Source organism: Polypterus senegalus, chromosome 12 (assembly GCF_016835505.1).
Source record: "Polypterus senegalus isolate Bchr_013 chromosome 12, ASM1683550v1, whole genome shotgun sequence".
NCBI classification, from domain to species: domain Eukaryota; kingdom Metazoa; phylum Chordata; class Cladistia; order Polypteriformes; family Polypteridae; genus Polypterus; species Polypterus senegalus.
In genome coordinates, this window is record NC_053165.1 from 29,118,814 (window position 1) to 29,133,445 (window position 14,632).

The following is a 14,632-nucleotide window of genomic DNA, read 5'->3' on the forward strand; positions in this document are numbered from 1 at the left end:
AAAGCAAGGGAACGATGGGAGCACCAGAACTCTGCTCACATCATGTCGCTGCCCGCAAGCTGCAAGTAGTAAGTCTGTGATAAGCGGAATACTGCTACGCTCTTCACTCACGGGACGGAAGGATAATCCCGACCGCTTTTATATAGTAAGAAAGAAGAAGAAGATATCACACAGTCTGGAGTAGAAAATCATCTTTTACCTGGAAAAACAAAACTACAAATCCCATCGTGCATTGCAAAATGGACGGGGCGTTTGTGAAACTTCGCGCCTGCGTAGCACTCACGGGACGGAAGGACAATCCCGACCGCTTTTATATAGAAGGATTTCATTTGCTGAAATACTTCATTATCCTTATATATCCAAGGTCTTGTTGAGGAAATTTCAGTAATTAAAATAATTTATCATCATTGGTTGATGCGTATTTTCACCATTTTCACGTACATGTTATTTATAATTTTGTAATGGTATTTTTGGCCTTATCCTCAAAACCATCACTATATTTAATTTTACTCAGCACAAGTTCTATAAGCTTTCGCTGGCATTTGAAACAGCTGTTTTCAACTACAGAATTACTGCTGGGTAAAAAAATGTGCAAATTTAGCACTCACTCCTATGTAAACAAAGCCAGTTTAACAAATTTAATATTACATAATAGGGATTTTTATTCTGATACCCATTTACCCTATGTAAATGGCAATGTCTTTACATGCAATGCTGTTCACTGATTTAATAGTTAACCAATGAGAAGGCAGGTTAACTAAAAAAAATGTTACCCCTCAGTATATACTTTAGGCTTCTTTAGCACCTATTGCAGAATCAAGAACTTGGAAAGAGGATTGTCTCCTGTCATTATCAATTTTCCTTCTCTAGAGTGCATCCTTTCCATTTACAAGTTAGGGAAGAAAATCAATATTGCAATTTCATAGATGTATACTTTTAAATAAGTCAACCTGAGCAATCGTCATGCCTACCACTACACTTGCCAAGACTGCCAAGTCTGTCCATAACTATAGCATGTAAAAATATACTTTTTGGTGAATGAAAAGAATATTGTGTTGTTTGGATGTCACTTTAAATTCAGTTTCACTCAGCATTTGTGTCTTGGATTTATGCTTCCCTGCTAATCTCCTTCTGGTGCAGGGTTCTAATAAATGGCACTAAAATACAGGCGACAGATAAGATTAACTTTAATGATGAAAACATTTCTTAAACGTATGGGCAATACTAAGAATAATTTATATAAAACTCTTCTTTAAATTTTTGTTGCAAAATACAAATACTCTGGAAATAAAAACATATTAGGATAATACAAAAATACAATGCCAAGTCAAGTCAGTCAAGTTGGGGAGCATGCACTGGTACAGTGTGTTGCCGCACCCACTACACGACAAAACAACTCGGGATCCCGGTTGGAAACCCCCCAGACAGACATGCAGTCCAGTCCCACCCTCCAGAAATGACCCTCTATCTGCCGTGGCCAGGTGTTACATGCATGGGCGACTCCTTGGTCTGGTCCAGCCACTCGGGTCCCCAGCAATAAGGATCTTACGAGCCGGATCACCCTCTGGGAAATGCGACATGTGGCCGTAGTGCCGTAACTGACACTCCCTCACAATGCAGGTAATGTGCCTCATTCGGGAGTCCATGAGCAACCGCTCATTCGACACAAAGTCAAACCAATGGTATCCAAGGATTTTCTGGAGAACACGGTACCAAAGGAGTCCAGTTTTCGTTTGAGGTCATTGAATAGCGTCTGTGTCTCACAACCATATAACAAGACAGGAAGCACCAGGACTCTAAAGACTTGGACCATTGTCCTTTTGCATAGATATCGGGAGTGCCACACACCCCTTTCCAGTGACCTCATGAGCCCCCATGCTCTCCCAATATGTCTACAGACTTCACAGGAAGAGTCACTAGAGACTTAAATGTCACTGCTAAAGTAAGTAAACCTCTTGACAAGGTCGGCACTCTCTCCACAAACAGACACACTGCTAATGGCTGTGCCCAAGAGGTCATTAAAGGCCTGGATCTTGTTTTTTATCCAGACCACTCGCAAGCCCAGACACTCAGACTCATCCCTCAGTCTCTCGAGCGCCACGATCAGAGCCACCATTGACTCCGCGAAGATCACAGCATCATCAGCAAATCTTTCTTCACCAACAGATGCCCCACAGCTTCTGGACCCTACGATTTTGCCCAACACCCAGTCCATACAGGCATTGAACAGAGTAGGAGCGGAACACACCCATGACGAACCCCAGAATCAACTGGGAAAAATGCAGAGGTTCTGCTTGCGCTCTGCACTGAACTCACAGTACCAGTGTACAGGCCGGCCATAATATCCAGCAACCTCGAGGGGATCCTGCAAACCCTCAGGATGTCCCACAGGGTAGCTCGATCAACTGAGTCAAACACTTTGCGAAAATCGACAACGACTGCAAAGAAACTCTGTCGATATTTGCATTTGCACTCCATGAGAACCCTCAGTGCCAGGATGCGGTCGATGGTAGACTTCTTAGGCGTAAAACCAGACTGTTCTGGTCGCTGGTAGGTTAGCAAATGATCACAGATCCTATTGAGGACGACCCTAGCAAGGACCTTACCCGGCACCGAGAGCAGTGTTATCCCACTGTAGTTGCTACAATCCAGGTGATCACCCTTTCCTTTCCAGATAGGGATGACAAGTCCCGTTTTCCAGTCAGTTGGGATGATGCTAGTCTCCCAAATGGAAGCAAAGATTGCTTGCAATGCCAGGAGGACAGCCTTACCACCAGCCTGGAGAAGTTCACCCCGGATACCACAGATCCCTGCAGCCTTCCCCCCTCAGCTGGTTCACAACCTGTGCAATCTTACTGACATTACACTTACTTACAGTGGTTCACAGCTAATTGGAGGATCAGCCTCAAGAACCGTGGACCCAGAGATATCCAACGTCCTAGACAGAGGATCAGCTTTGAACAACTGCTCAAAGTAGCCAGCCCAGCGGGTCACAACTGCAGTGTCATCTGTAAGGACCGTTCCATCTGCCGCACTGACTGCGACTCTCCGAGGAACAGATTCGGATGTGCATAATGCTTCGATTCCTCTGTAAGCAGGACTTGGGTCGCTAGACCACAGATAAAGTGTACCTTGCTCACAGATTCCGCTAACAAACGCCTCCTTATCTGCCCTTAGAGTTCTCGCAGCCGTCCTTCTCAGTTCCCGGTACAGACCAGTGTTGCCATTGAACCGTGCGCTGTGAATCCTCTCGATGATATCCAGGGTGCCCTGCGAGATGAAACACCTCCTTCTGGGAACACCGGTAACACCAACACAACCCTCAGCAACCTTCAGAGTCTTGTCACGGAAGGTCTTCCACATCATATTAGGATCGGCAGTCGGAGCCAAATCTGCAAGTTCCTCACACAAACTGTGTGCAAACTCATTAAACTTCTTTACATTTTTGTTACAAAATACAAATACTCTGGAAATAAAAACATGTTAGGTTAATACAAAAATACAATGCCATGAAAAAGTATTTGCCCCTTTCTGATTTCATTTATTACTACAAATGTTCACATTCAGTGTTTTCAGGTCTTCAACCAAAATCTAATAGTATCTCACTCAGACCAAAGTGAACAAATAATAAATTTTTTACTTAAGTCATTTAATAAATAAACATGGTTGTATTAAATAAAAATCAAGAAGTTTTAGAAAGTTTGCAAATGAGATGCTCCTTGAAGCGTTTTTGTCTAATGAATAGCTTATTTGATACAAGATAACACTCCACCGTACTGCTCCTTAAAAACAGCAATACATTTCCTGTGGTATCAACTGACAATTTCAAAGCCACAAAATCTTTTATGAATCTAAGAACACCATAATTTTGAAATAGACTGATTTAAATATACCGCAGAAAATGAATGCTGTTGCATTTTCAATATCATTATATAAAATACTAATGCAGGTATATCATTTAAAGAGAAAAAAGAATACTCACGCAAGTCTAGTGCAACAGTGTTCTCCTTCCATGTCACCACCTGCCACATTATCTGTGTTTACAGACTCAGTCTCACTTGTTGGCATGTTTACTGTATAAGAAAATGAAAAGGGGACTTTAAATAAGCATTGATAGTGTAAATTTTTTTAAAATTTGTCTCGTTATTTTGTGCCCTTAAATATACCTAAACAAAACTAATAAATGTCTGTTCCTTACTTACCAATCTTTTTTAAATTTGGTAAATGGCATTTTATTCACATTTAACTGTAATGTCCTTTATGCAAAGTATTACAGTAGCTGAGGAAATGTGTAGGTTGTGTCATAGCTTGGATTTCCAGTAAACATAGAATAGCCAGATAGACTTAGGCTGGGCATAACTGTGTGATTTTAAGAAAAATGGTCCAGCGGCTATTCACACTACACAATAGAGTGACCAGTAATATAAGCTCAAACTGTATGAGCATGTTTTATCTAAATGAAATGCCTCAACATGGGTGCCAAGACTACACATGTACATGGCCTGGCAGACAGTCTAACCCAATTGACATTTTGCAATAAAGCTTCGCCTTTCAAAAAAAAGCAATATGGCAACAGGCTTTTCAAAATTTCAAAAAAGAAAGTTATGTTGCTGACTTTTGTTGTACTGTGCTCTGAAACTACAAAGAAAAAAAAAGCATAAATGGTCACACAAATGGTGGGGAAGAGGAAACAATATGGTCTGCCTATTTTACAGAGAGAATTGGAGGTACACACTGTAATCTACTTAATTAACCATTGTGAGTTGAATGTGTATTCATATATGATAGCTTTTTGAAACCTAAAAGGTGAACATGAGCGTTACAACAGTAATACTCAATGTGCAATGTATAGCCACTACTATATATTATATAGGCATAAATTTTGCTGCCAGAGCTCATTTAACTTAAAGGGTATTTAAAACATCATGCTTAGCAAGTAAGCCTTGTTAAACCAAGATGCCAAGCTTTACCTAAGCCAGTTTCAGTTCTACCGAAGAGGATTAGGACAAGCTGTGCTTGGCAAATTCCATGTCTTAGTCTGGTCTGTACCAGGCTAAAGGTGAAGCTTGTTTGAGAGGTAATGAAATACTCACTCAATGAGAAACGAAACCTCGGTGAAAGATTCAAGGGATTTTATTTTTAGTATAACTAATGTTGCTGAATATTCATATAAAATTAATCTTATATGTACATTAAAAAAAGGAAAAAACATTATAACCTAAACTACCCATTGAAAATAAATATTGAAATTATGTCATTTATCCATCCATCCATTTTCTAACCCGCTGAATCCGAATAGGGTCACGGGGGTCTGCCGGAGCCAATCCCAGGGAACAAGGCAGGAACCAATCCTGGGCAGGGTGCCAACCCACCGCAGGACACACACAAACACACCCACACACCAGGGCCAATTCAGAATCGCCAATCCACCTAACCTGCATGTCTTTGGATTGTGGGAGGAAACCCACGCAAACACGGGGAGAACATGCAAACTCCACCTATGGAGGACCCGGGAAACGAACCTGGGTCCCCTAACTGCAAGGCAGCAGCGCTACCACTGCACCACCGTGCCGCCCATTATGTCCTTTATTACCTTTTAAATCAATGACAGGATTCTGTAGCATATTTAACGTTACTACATTCTTAGTTACACTATTGTTTAAAATCGTTTGAAATTCATTGCAAAGTGGTAATACATTAAAAGCTACACTACTTATTAAAAAAGACAAGAATTAATAATATATCTCTTTAAAATTATTATGTCATTATTCCCCAGCAATCTTTTTGGTCAATAAACCTTGAACTAAAAAACAGCTCAAAGATGTTTATAGTAATGTACAAGGAAAAATGCCGAACTTCAAGACCTTGTGTTGAGGAATTCAACATGTTAAGGATTTTTTGCGTCCATTTACTAGTACAATTACAACTGCCTAGTTTCAAAGTTGGTCATGATTAATACAAGCCAAGGTAAAGGGTTGTTAATTAAAACAAAGTTAAAGTAGCAGCTTTAAAGAGTTACTGTGAATGCACACAGGGTTTTTGCCATTATTGCACATAAATTACATACCCAAAAATAAATGGATGTTATTCTGCTAATGTAAGAAAGCAGTTTCAAATGGCAGAAAAGTAGTGATACAACACTTTAAATAAAGTATTTGTATAATTACAAATATATGTTCAAACCAATATTGTCTAAATTAAATACAAAAAATTGGTGCTTTAGGGATTTATTTAAAAACAAAGTGGATTTTACAATACATAACCAAGATATTTTATAATTAAACAATCCTGGAATCAATTTTATTTTATTTTTCAATCTGTCAGCTATTATTGTACCAAATTTGGATATCCTATCCCATAGAACTGAAAAGTTGTACTATTTGGCACAAGGTAGTCCTATGTTAGGAAACACACTGTTCCTTCTTGGAAACATTTAGTCTCGTGCACCTAAACAATCTCTCAAAAAAGGTATTGCAGTTCCAGTTATATATTTTTTTTTTTAGGAAAAAGAAAACACACACACAGTACTGTATATCACTCTGAAGTAATAACTAAACAATTTGTGACTATGTATGTATAGCTATGTACTCATCCAAAATTTTACTTCCAATTACTTTTCATGCCAGTCCTTGAAACAATTTCTTTTTACCACTAGACACAGAGAAACTTTACATTTTGCACAATTGATAAATTGGGTTTGTTAGGTTTCAATTCACATTCCACCTCCTGCCTTCTGTTGCAGTTGCCCCACAGAAGTTTAGTGAGTATTTATTTATTTATTGGTGCTGCTTTTTTCTTGTATTTCAAGTCTGGAATGAGCTAAGTATATACATATATTTTAATACCACCTTCATGCTGGCAGCCCTGGACAGCTAAACCAGCGTTTCTCAGCCACTTTTGGGTGGCATGTGCCTGTTGCTGTGTCGCAAGCTCATGAAATTTGTTCACAATATGATCAACGCCCACTGAATCGCACTCACTCTTCCACTACGCTTGCCAGCTCTTGATGTTATTTCTAGTTTGTAATCGCATTAGTTTCTGCTTTTCTTATGGGGGCGGACAAAAGAGTGATTAGAAAGAGATAAAAAATATATTTCACAATGGTGTTTACTCCTTCTTGGGCTGGGATTTTTTTCCTTGTATGCTTGTGACAGTGACATTCGATAGAAAGGGGGTGGAGTTAAGTGTCAGGGGAGGGTATTATTAGGGGCAAGAGGGGTTCCCAATGTAAAACTGCAAACAGTTGCGTGGAGTGGTTTAGTTTTTAGTGTTATGTGAGGATGAGAAAACATTATTATTTAACTCACAGATATCAAGGACTGTGTTTTGAGTTGATCATGCTGCAGAGAGCTATATGATTTGTTCCTGATTTATGCAGAAAAGGAGTTGGGCTGTGTGCACAGCATTAAGGGACTAACTTTTATCATTTATAAGAAATGCTGACCTCTGATACTGAGACCCTGTGAAGAATGTAAGATCTTTATGGACTATAAGAATGTTTAAATTGATTCTAAGTGTGTATAATTAGAAAGGTGTATTCCTTAGGAATGCAAATGGCTGTTTGTTTCATGTTTTAGGACATTCCAGTATGTCATAAATTAAGATTTAACCTTAAGCTATGCATAACCTCAGAATGAACTGCTAGGGTTTTTTTTTTCTTTTCTAGGATATAAAAGAGAGAACGTTTTTACTTTAGGTATTCTGCTAAAACCCAAATCAGTTGACTGAGTTGGGAAGAGGTAGTGTCACATTCTCTCTACTCACCAAGAATTAAGAATAAAGAAATTATTTTTTTAATTTGGTTTAAGTTCTTCCGTTGTTTTCCGACTTCAGCGCTCACATATGCTTACCCCATGAAAAACAAGCCAACAACGTTGAATTTTTCTCAACAAGAAAAAATGTTACTATGTGTAACAGAAACATGTAATTACTAGAACATTAACATACATATGGTAGGAAAGGTATGGCCTCGTGTCCACTGCTCTGCTGATGGAGCTTTAGTACAAGTCCTTTATGTCGTATGTTTTGAAATCATCCACAACACACAGCCTGATGTCACGATTGGGGCAGCAGAAGGGTGTTTTTTTACATACTTTTTTAATCATATTTTTCTGTTGCTTGGGCATGCGAGGGCATTCACTGACTGATCCACACGATCGACGTGTTCCTTGTGTTATTGTGCCACAAGCATAAGGCTTAGTGGTTTCCACATTTTTTTGACACAAACATTTACAGTTGCCGTATTGTGAGCAGTGCTTGGGGGCTAATGTCTTGCTTGCCCTTGCGCTCAATCACAATTGTTTTGCCTTTTTGTCACACAGCTAAAGTCACACCAGACGGAAGCTTCCTACGACTGAATTCACCAAGCATATCACGGTGGTTCAGGCATACAGTGCCATATCATGCATCAGTTTTAATTTCCATGTCAAAGTCTGACGTCCAATTCACATTGTCATCACTATCACTCGATCTGAGCAATGTTTCAATTTAAGTTTGTTCTAAAACTGCCTTTATGGCTTTCAGTTTACCAGTGTGCTTTTAAGAGTTACCTTAAAGTGGCAGAAAGCATACAAATATTTATTATTTTTTGTAAAAATGGTATTTCATCCACAAGATGGCAGCAGAATACTATATTGAGAGTTATTATGATTTAGCAGTATAAGGCATAAAATTATCCATCATCCTTAGTGTGACTTATGATTAAATGTAATTGCATAGAATTCTGAGCCCAACCCCTGCTTGGAGTTAAGGCCTAAAAGGTTAAAGGGATATGCACCCATAACTTTCACCAAATAACAGTTTAAGCCTCCTGCTATTTCTGACTGGCTCAAGTCCAGATTGGAAGAAAAAAACCCTTGCAGTGAATCTTACTGTCCCTCAAACAGGTTTAACCAACATTATTTTAATATTAAAAGGACCGATGTCTTTTAATTTTCCAATATTCAAAACAATACTATACAAACATTTGAAAATTTTAGCAGTGGCAAAACACCACCTAAGTGCTTGCAGGTAAGGGTTATTCATACCTCCTTATATCCAGGACCCTAAACTCAATTATTTTTACTTTGTGGCATTTCTTTTCTCCAGCATCTACACTCATTATAATGAGCATTCCAGTTTCTAAAGATAACACTTTAAACTTTTGTGAGATGTTATGTGTATTCTATTTATTACTTTATTTATCCATACGAGGAATAAAGTACTATCTATTCATCTACAAATATTAATACAGGGTGTCCATTAAGTGCAATTTAAAATAGTTGTAACATTGTAAGTATACATATGTGAGAGAAAGAATCTGTAAAAAGGATTAGAATAAAAGAAACACATTTTTTATTTTCTTGTTAATTATCAACATGTCCACCATTACTAATGCAAAGGGTAATACGATTCTGTAGAAAATACCTTGGAAAATATTTTCAAGCTGATTTTTAATAATACCAGCAATCACATCAGTTATCCTAGCTTGCAAGTCTTCTAAAGATCGAGGTTTGGTTGAATAAACATTCGTTTTCACATGTCCCCATAAAAACAAATCCAATGGAGTCAAATCTGGGGAACGTGAAGGCCCAGAAAATGGTCCATCTCTTCCAATCCATCTGTTAGAGAATTTCTCATGTAGAAACTGTCTAACATGCAAAGCAAAGTGACAAGGAGCACCATCTTGTTGAAGCACTGTATTCGCTATCAGTCCTAATTGTTCAAGTTGATGAATAAAGTAATTTTGCAGCATTTCTAAATAGCTATCACCATTAACAACACACCCTTCAAAAACGAATGGCCCTATGACTTGATTTTATCCCAAAGCACACCACACATTAAATTGGGGAGAATCTCTTTCATGTTCAGCAGACTTATGTGGATTTTCAGTTCCCCAGATATGGCAAAAATAAAATTCTAACAACAAAAAAAAACTAGATACATCAAGCTTTCTAATCTTTTTTACAAATTCTTTCTATCACGCATACTTACAAAGTTACAACTATTTTAAATTGCACACAGACTTTATGGACACCCTGCATAACTATAGTACATGGGAAATAACTAAGCATTTACATAAAATAAATTCTTCTTTTTCCACACACAATATCAATAACAAACAACTACTATTATGTATAAAGGAGTTGCACACTAAATATTACAGCACTCTAACAAACATATTAGTGAAATTATTTCCACTGGCAGATGCACAAGACAGGAAACCTGCCTTCTGTTCCCTAGTAAACAGTCTTACAGGTTTCCGGCAGATGAGGCTGAGCATATGCACAGTCCAAATATATTAGAAAAAAAGTGACAAAGTGAGCACATATTATTTTGGGATGTTTGTCAGAAAATGAAAAGCCTTTTGGCAATAAAAGACTTACATTACAAACTTTTGATTTGCATTTCAAAACGAAACTCTTTTTTGACAAGAAATTAATTTATGCCAATTCATTTTTGCTGGCATAAGATTAATTTAACTTTATGCCAGAAAAAAGATACTGCCACTAAAGCACTACTTGCACACAACTGTGCTAATAGCCTTAATGATTATGACATGAAAACATCACCTCTAAAGGCATGGAATCGGCTAACACACTTCCATTCAAAAAGTAGAGAAATGAAACGGAGGTATCTAAGGTCACTAAAACTGATGCTGCGAATAATCAATGCCGTAAGACTGAAGCAAACAATAAATGAAAAGCTGATTATGTTTGCACAAGTACAAGCTACTCATAGCTATCACTGTAGAATTCAATAGTAAAAATAAAGATACTGTAAATTTATCATTGATACTTTGGAGCAGGAGGTTGTAAAGCTTGGGAAGGAAGAGTACTAGAGTTTGAGCATTAAAAACAATACTAGAAATTGAAACTACATGAGCTTAAAAACCAAGAAGATTAAAATACAACAGAAAGACAGAATTGTGAAAAAATAGCATAGTTTAATAGTAAAGTCTACAGACTGGGGAAAAAGAGAATGGGAGAAATCACCAAATTATCTTTCAGTTAATAATGAAATATTACAAAGCTGGACTCTGGTCTCTGACATAATAATACAATACACTAAGCATCCATCCATCCATTATTCAACCCGCTATATCCCAACTACAGGATCACGGGGGTCTGCTGGAGCCAATTACAGCCAACACAGGGCGCAAGGCAGGAAACAAACAGAGGCCCCATACACAGGCTATGATACTTACTCTCTTGTACTTTTGTTGCAGTCCTGACAAAGTTATTTGCTTTTAAATTTACATTCATTCACAAAATCACATCTACTGCTAGTGCTATTATGCTGCTTGCATTTTTTTAAAGTGTAATGCAAAATTAAGAAGTCATTTAACATTTTAAAAGCAGCTTATGTGTTTTAATTAAATAAAAATGACTACTTCCTGAATTTCTCAATCACAATAAAAAATGAGTTGGCATGTTTTTAGGGATAAATAAATAACCAGCAATTACCAAAATACAGAATTTGTAACTGCAGATACTGTATTTTTGATAACAAAGCTGCGCACTATACAATCTGGCTTATTAATTTTATGCATAAATTAAAAAGTATTACATATTTCTGAAAATATTTTTTAAAATGCATAATTAATCACTGCAGACATTTTTTGATTACTTAATTACAGATGCAACTTTGTTATCTTCTGAATTTAGCACTGAAGCTTTTCTATAATTAGTTTGGAAATGCACACATGTTTTCTCTGTACAAAACAGTAATCAAGTCATCAGAAATAAAACCAAAATAAATGCATTAGGCAGTGGCAACAAACAGGTAAACCACATTAGAATGGCATACAGCAGCAAATGTCGAGCTGCACCTCTTTCATGAATGAGACTGTCACATCTTTGGTATAATGCTAAACACTAAAACATTACAGTATCTTTATGGCAGTGTGATAAGTCATCGTCTGTCCATTTGTTTTTCCTCAACCATTGCAAGCAACCTGTTCCTATTCTAAGTTAATGGTTTGAGAATAAGGTGCAGCAGAACAAAGAAGTGGTTGCAAAAAGAGGTTTATTTAATTACAAAACAACAGAGTCAAAGTCAATAATAAAATTAACTGAACTGGAGACTATTAACAACTACACATAAACCCTTGTCAGTTGGCATCAAAACAAATGTAGAAGGGGAGGCCCGATTTTCACTTGGGCAGTGCCTGTGAACAATATAAATAGAGCCCTCAGTATTTTCAGTTTACAAGAAATATGTTGGAAAGTGCATTGGCAATGGAGACAAGAGCAAACAGAACTTCATCCTTTACAATTCAAGAAATATGTTTGCATGGTGATTTTTATGTTCAAACACATGCAAGGTAGAAAAGGTGACCATATGGAAAACCAATACACAGCACTGCACAACTTGAGATCATAAAATGAAATGAAATAAGAAATTACAATTTAACAAATAGTTCAGACTACAACTGCATGCCACTAATGAGGCCTTTCTACTTGGTTATAAAAAACATTTCTCGAGGGGTAAAGTAAAATTGCACTAAGGTTGACTCATGATGTTACTTAGGTTAAAATAAATACAAAGGCAGATGTTAATTTACTAAGCTTACTATCTGAAAAGGAGAACTTGGCGAGTCCAAAATGAAATTCAGTATTAAGTTATGTAATGAAAACCGAATAGACTGAAATTGAATGAGATTTGTGTTTGCAGTGGATAATTGTTGTAATAATTTTTAAAAATGATGAAGAGTTTGACTGGTTTTTTGTTTCTTTTTCTTGTGGCACCTGCCTCAAATATGGGAAATTCTTACTTGTTGCATGTTGTAAGTATGTTTCACTTCCTTGTATACTATGTGCATCTTCATCAGTTTCATTTGTTGTCCTTGTATGCTTTGCTGCTGCTTTTATTTTCTAGATTTGTATTACTCTGTTCAGGTGATTTATTTTTTGAGCTTGACACACTCTGCAGCGCTTGTACATATATCTTTATTTGTACACTATTTGACATCACTGATTCCTTAAACATGCTCAATGATTTTGGAGTGCTTATCTAAAAGCTCCTTTCCTTGAATTTCAGCAAAGTGCTCTTGTCTGGAAGTAAGCTTCCTTTATCTTCTAGCTTCTGCAAGGACAGATATCAACGTTTACATATATTGATATTTATTTATTTATTCATTTATTTTCAGTGTCAGTTTGACTGTTGCCTTTAATTATATGGCATTTGGTATAGGATGCTGTTATGATGTGAAATTTTGCATACAAGTTGATAAATATTTTGTATGTCTTTATTTGTAACTTAAGACAAAGCAATGTAATATTAGTGTTACATTATTGATAATAACAGCAATGATTTGATGGTTTAAGAACCCCTTCCCCCTTTTAGGAGTGAGTCTCTTTGTAATTTTACGACAGGGTTGGGGAAAGTGCCTCAAACAAGTTTGGCTAATATTTCTCTGCAGGACTCCCAGTCAACCCCCACAGGAAAGCCAGGCTGCCTAACTGCCAAGCTTTACCTTAACATATGGTTTTGGAGGGTAGCAGCTGTGAAGGTGTTCTATCCCTCCATTGATCTGAAGTACAGGTATAGCTCTTTGGAACTGGCTTGTATCAAAAGCTTTTAAGTACTATGACGCCCTATTGGCTGTAGGGGTTGAAGAGAAAGCCTATAAATTTGCCTGTTTTACCTCACTCTCTCTCTCTCTTACCAAACTGATGAAAGACCATCTCACACCATGAACAAAAAAGGACAACACAATGAAGAACACAGCTTGACAGCCATACTGAGACAGGCATGTGGATTATTCTGAAGAAAGCTGACCACAAATGATGCCTTAACTAGAGACATTTTAAGTAACTAACAAGTCTATTTGTCACCTGAAACTACAGATCACCATTTATCAGGTTGTGTGGTTGCCAAAATTCAAATGTACTTTGCATATTGTTATTTATGAATATTATAAATAATACATTATTTAAATTGTAACTTAACTCCTGCTTGTCTTTTACTACACCTAATTGTCTGAGGTTATAAATGTAGAGGGGAAGGTGGGGAGAAATTATATGGTACAGTACCTTATAAACAGTGGTAAGTCAGGGAGATTTAAGGCATTCTGACAAACGCTGCATATTAATAATACAAAAGGGGAAAGCAGAGTAATATATTACTCTACCAAGACAAAACAGATGCTGAACATTCTGCTTGAATGAAACACTAAAATATATTTTATTAATATGAGGTGAGACACAAAAGTAACCGGAATGGTTAAAAAAAAATTATTAATGAATTACAGCATTCTAAACATTGTCATCTTCTATATACTCCCCCTCCCAATCTCTACACTGCTACAAATGTATTTTCCATTGACTGAAACAGAGCTGGAAGTATTCTTGCTTATAGCTCTTCAGGAGGCTTGCCATTTCTGTCTTCACTTCATCCACTGAAGAAAAATGTGTTCTTTCCAGGTCACTTTTGATTTTTGGGAACAAGTAAAAACCACAGTGAGTTAAATCACACAAGGATGTTCGAGGACCGGAATAGTTTTTTTCAGTCAAAAACTGCTTTACGGAAAAAAAACATTGTGCGCAGGAGCGTTGTCTTGCTGAAACACCCATCCCCTTCTCGACCTGGCTGTTGAATGTCCTCCACATTTCCTTGCCCTTCCTTGAAACGTTTGTGCCACTCAAAATTT

The 14,632-nt window shown here is 37.2% G+C and overlaps 1 protein-coding gene across 9 annotated transcripts in view; it reads right to left on the reverse strand.

The window, feature by feature from the left end:
• LOC120540046 (voltage-dependent L-type calcium channel subunit alpha-1C-like) overlaps nt 1-14,632 on the reverse strand; it is a 1,017,626-nt gene that overhangs the window by 310,946 nt on the left and 692,048 nt on the right. For all 9 annotated transcript variants that reach the window (XM_039770507.1, XM_039770503.1, XM_039770506.1 and 6 more), the window contains exon 10: nt 3,983-4,073. In XM_039770507.1, the coding sequence (XP_039626441.1) occupies nt 3,983-4,073 (91 nt within the window). The remainder of the gene's footprint in view (nt 1-3,982; nt 4,074-14,632) is intronic.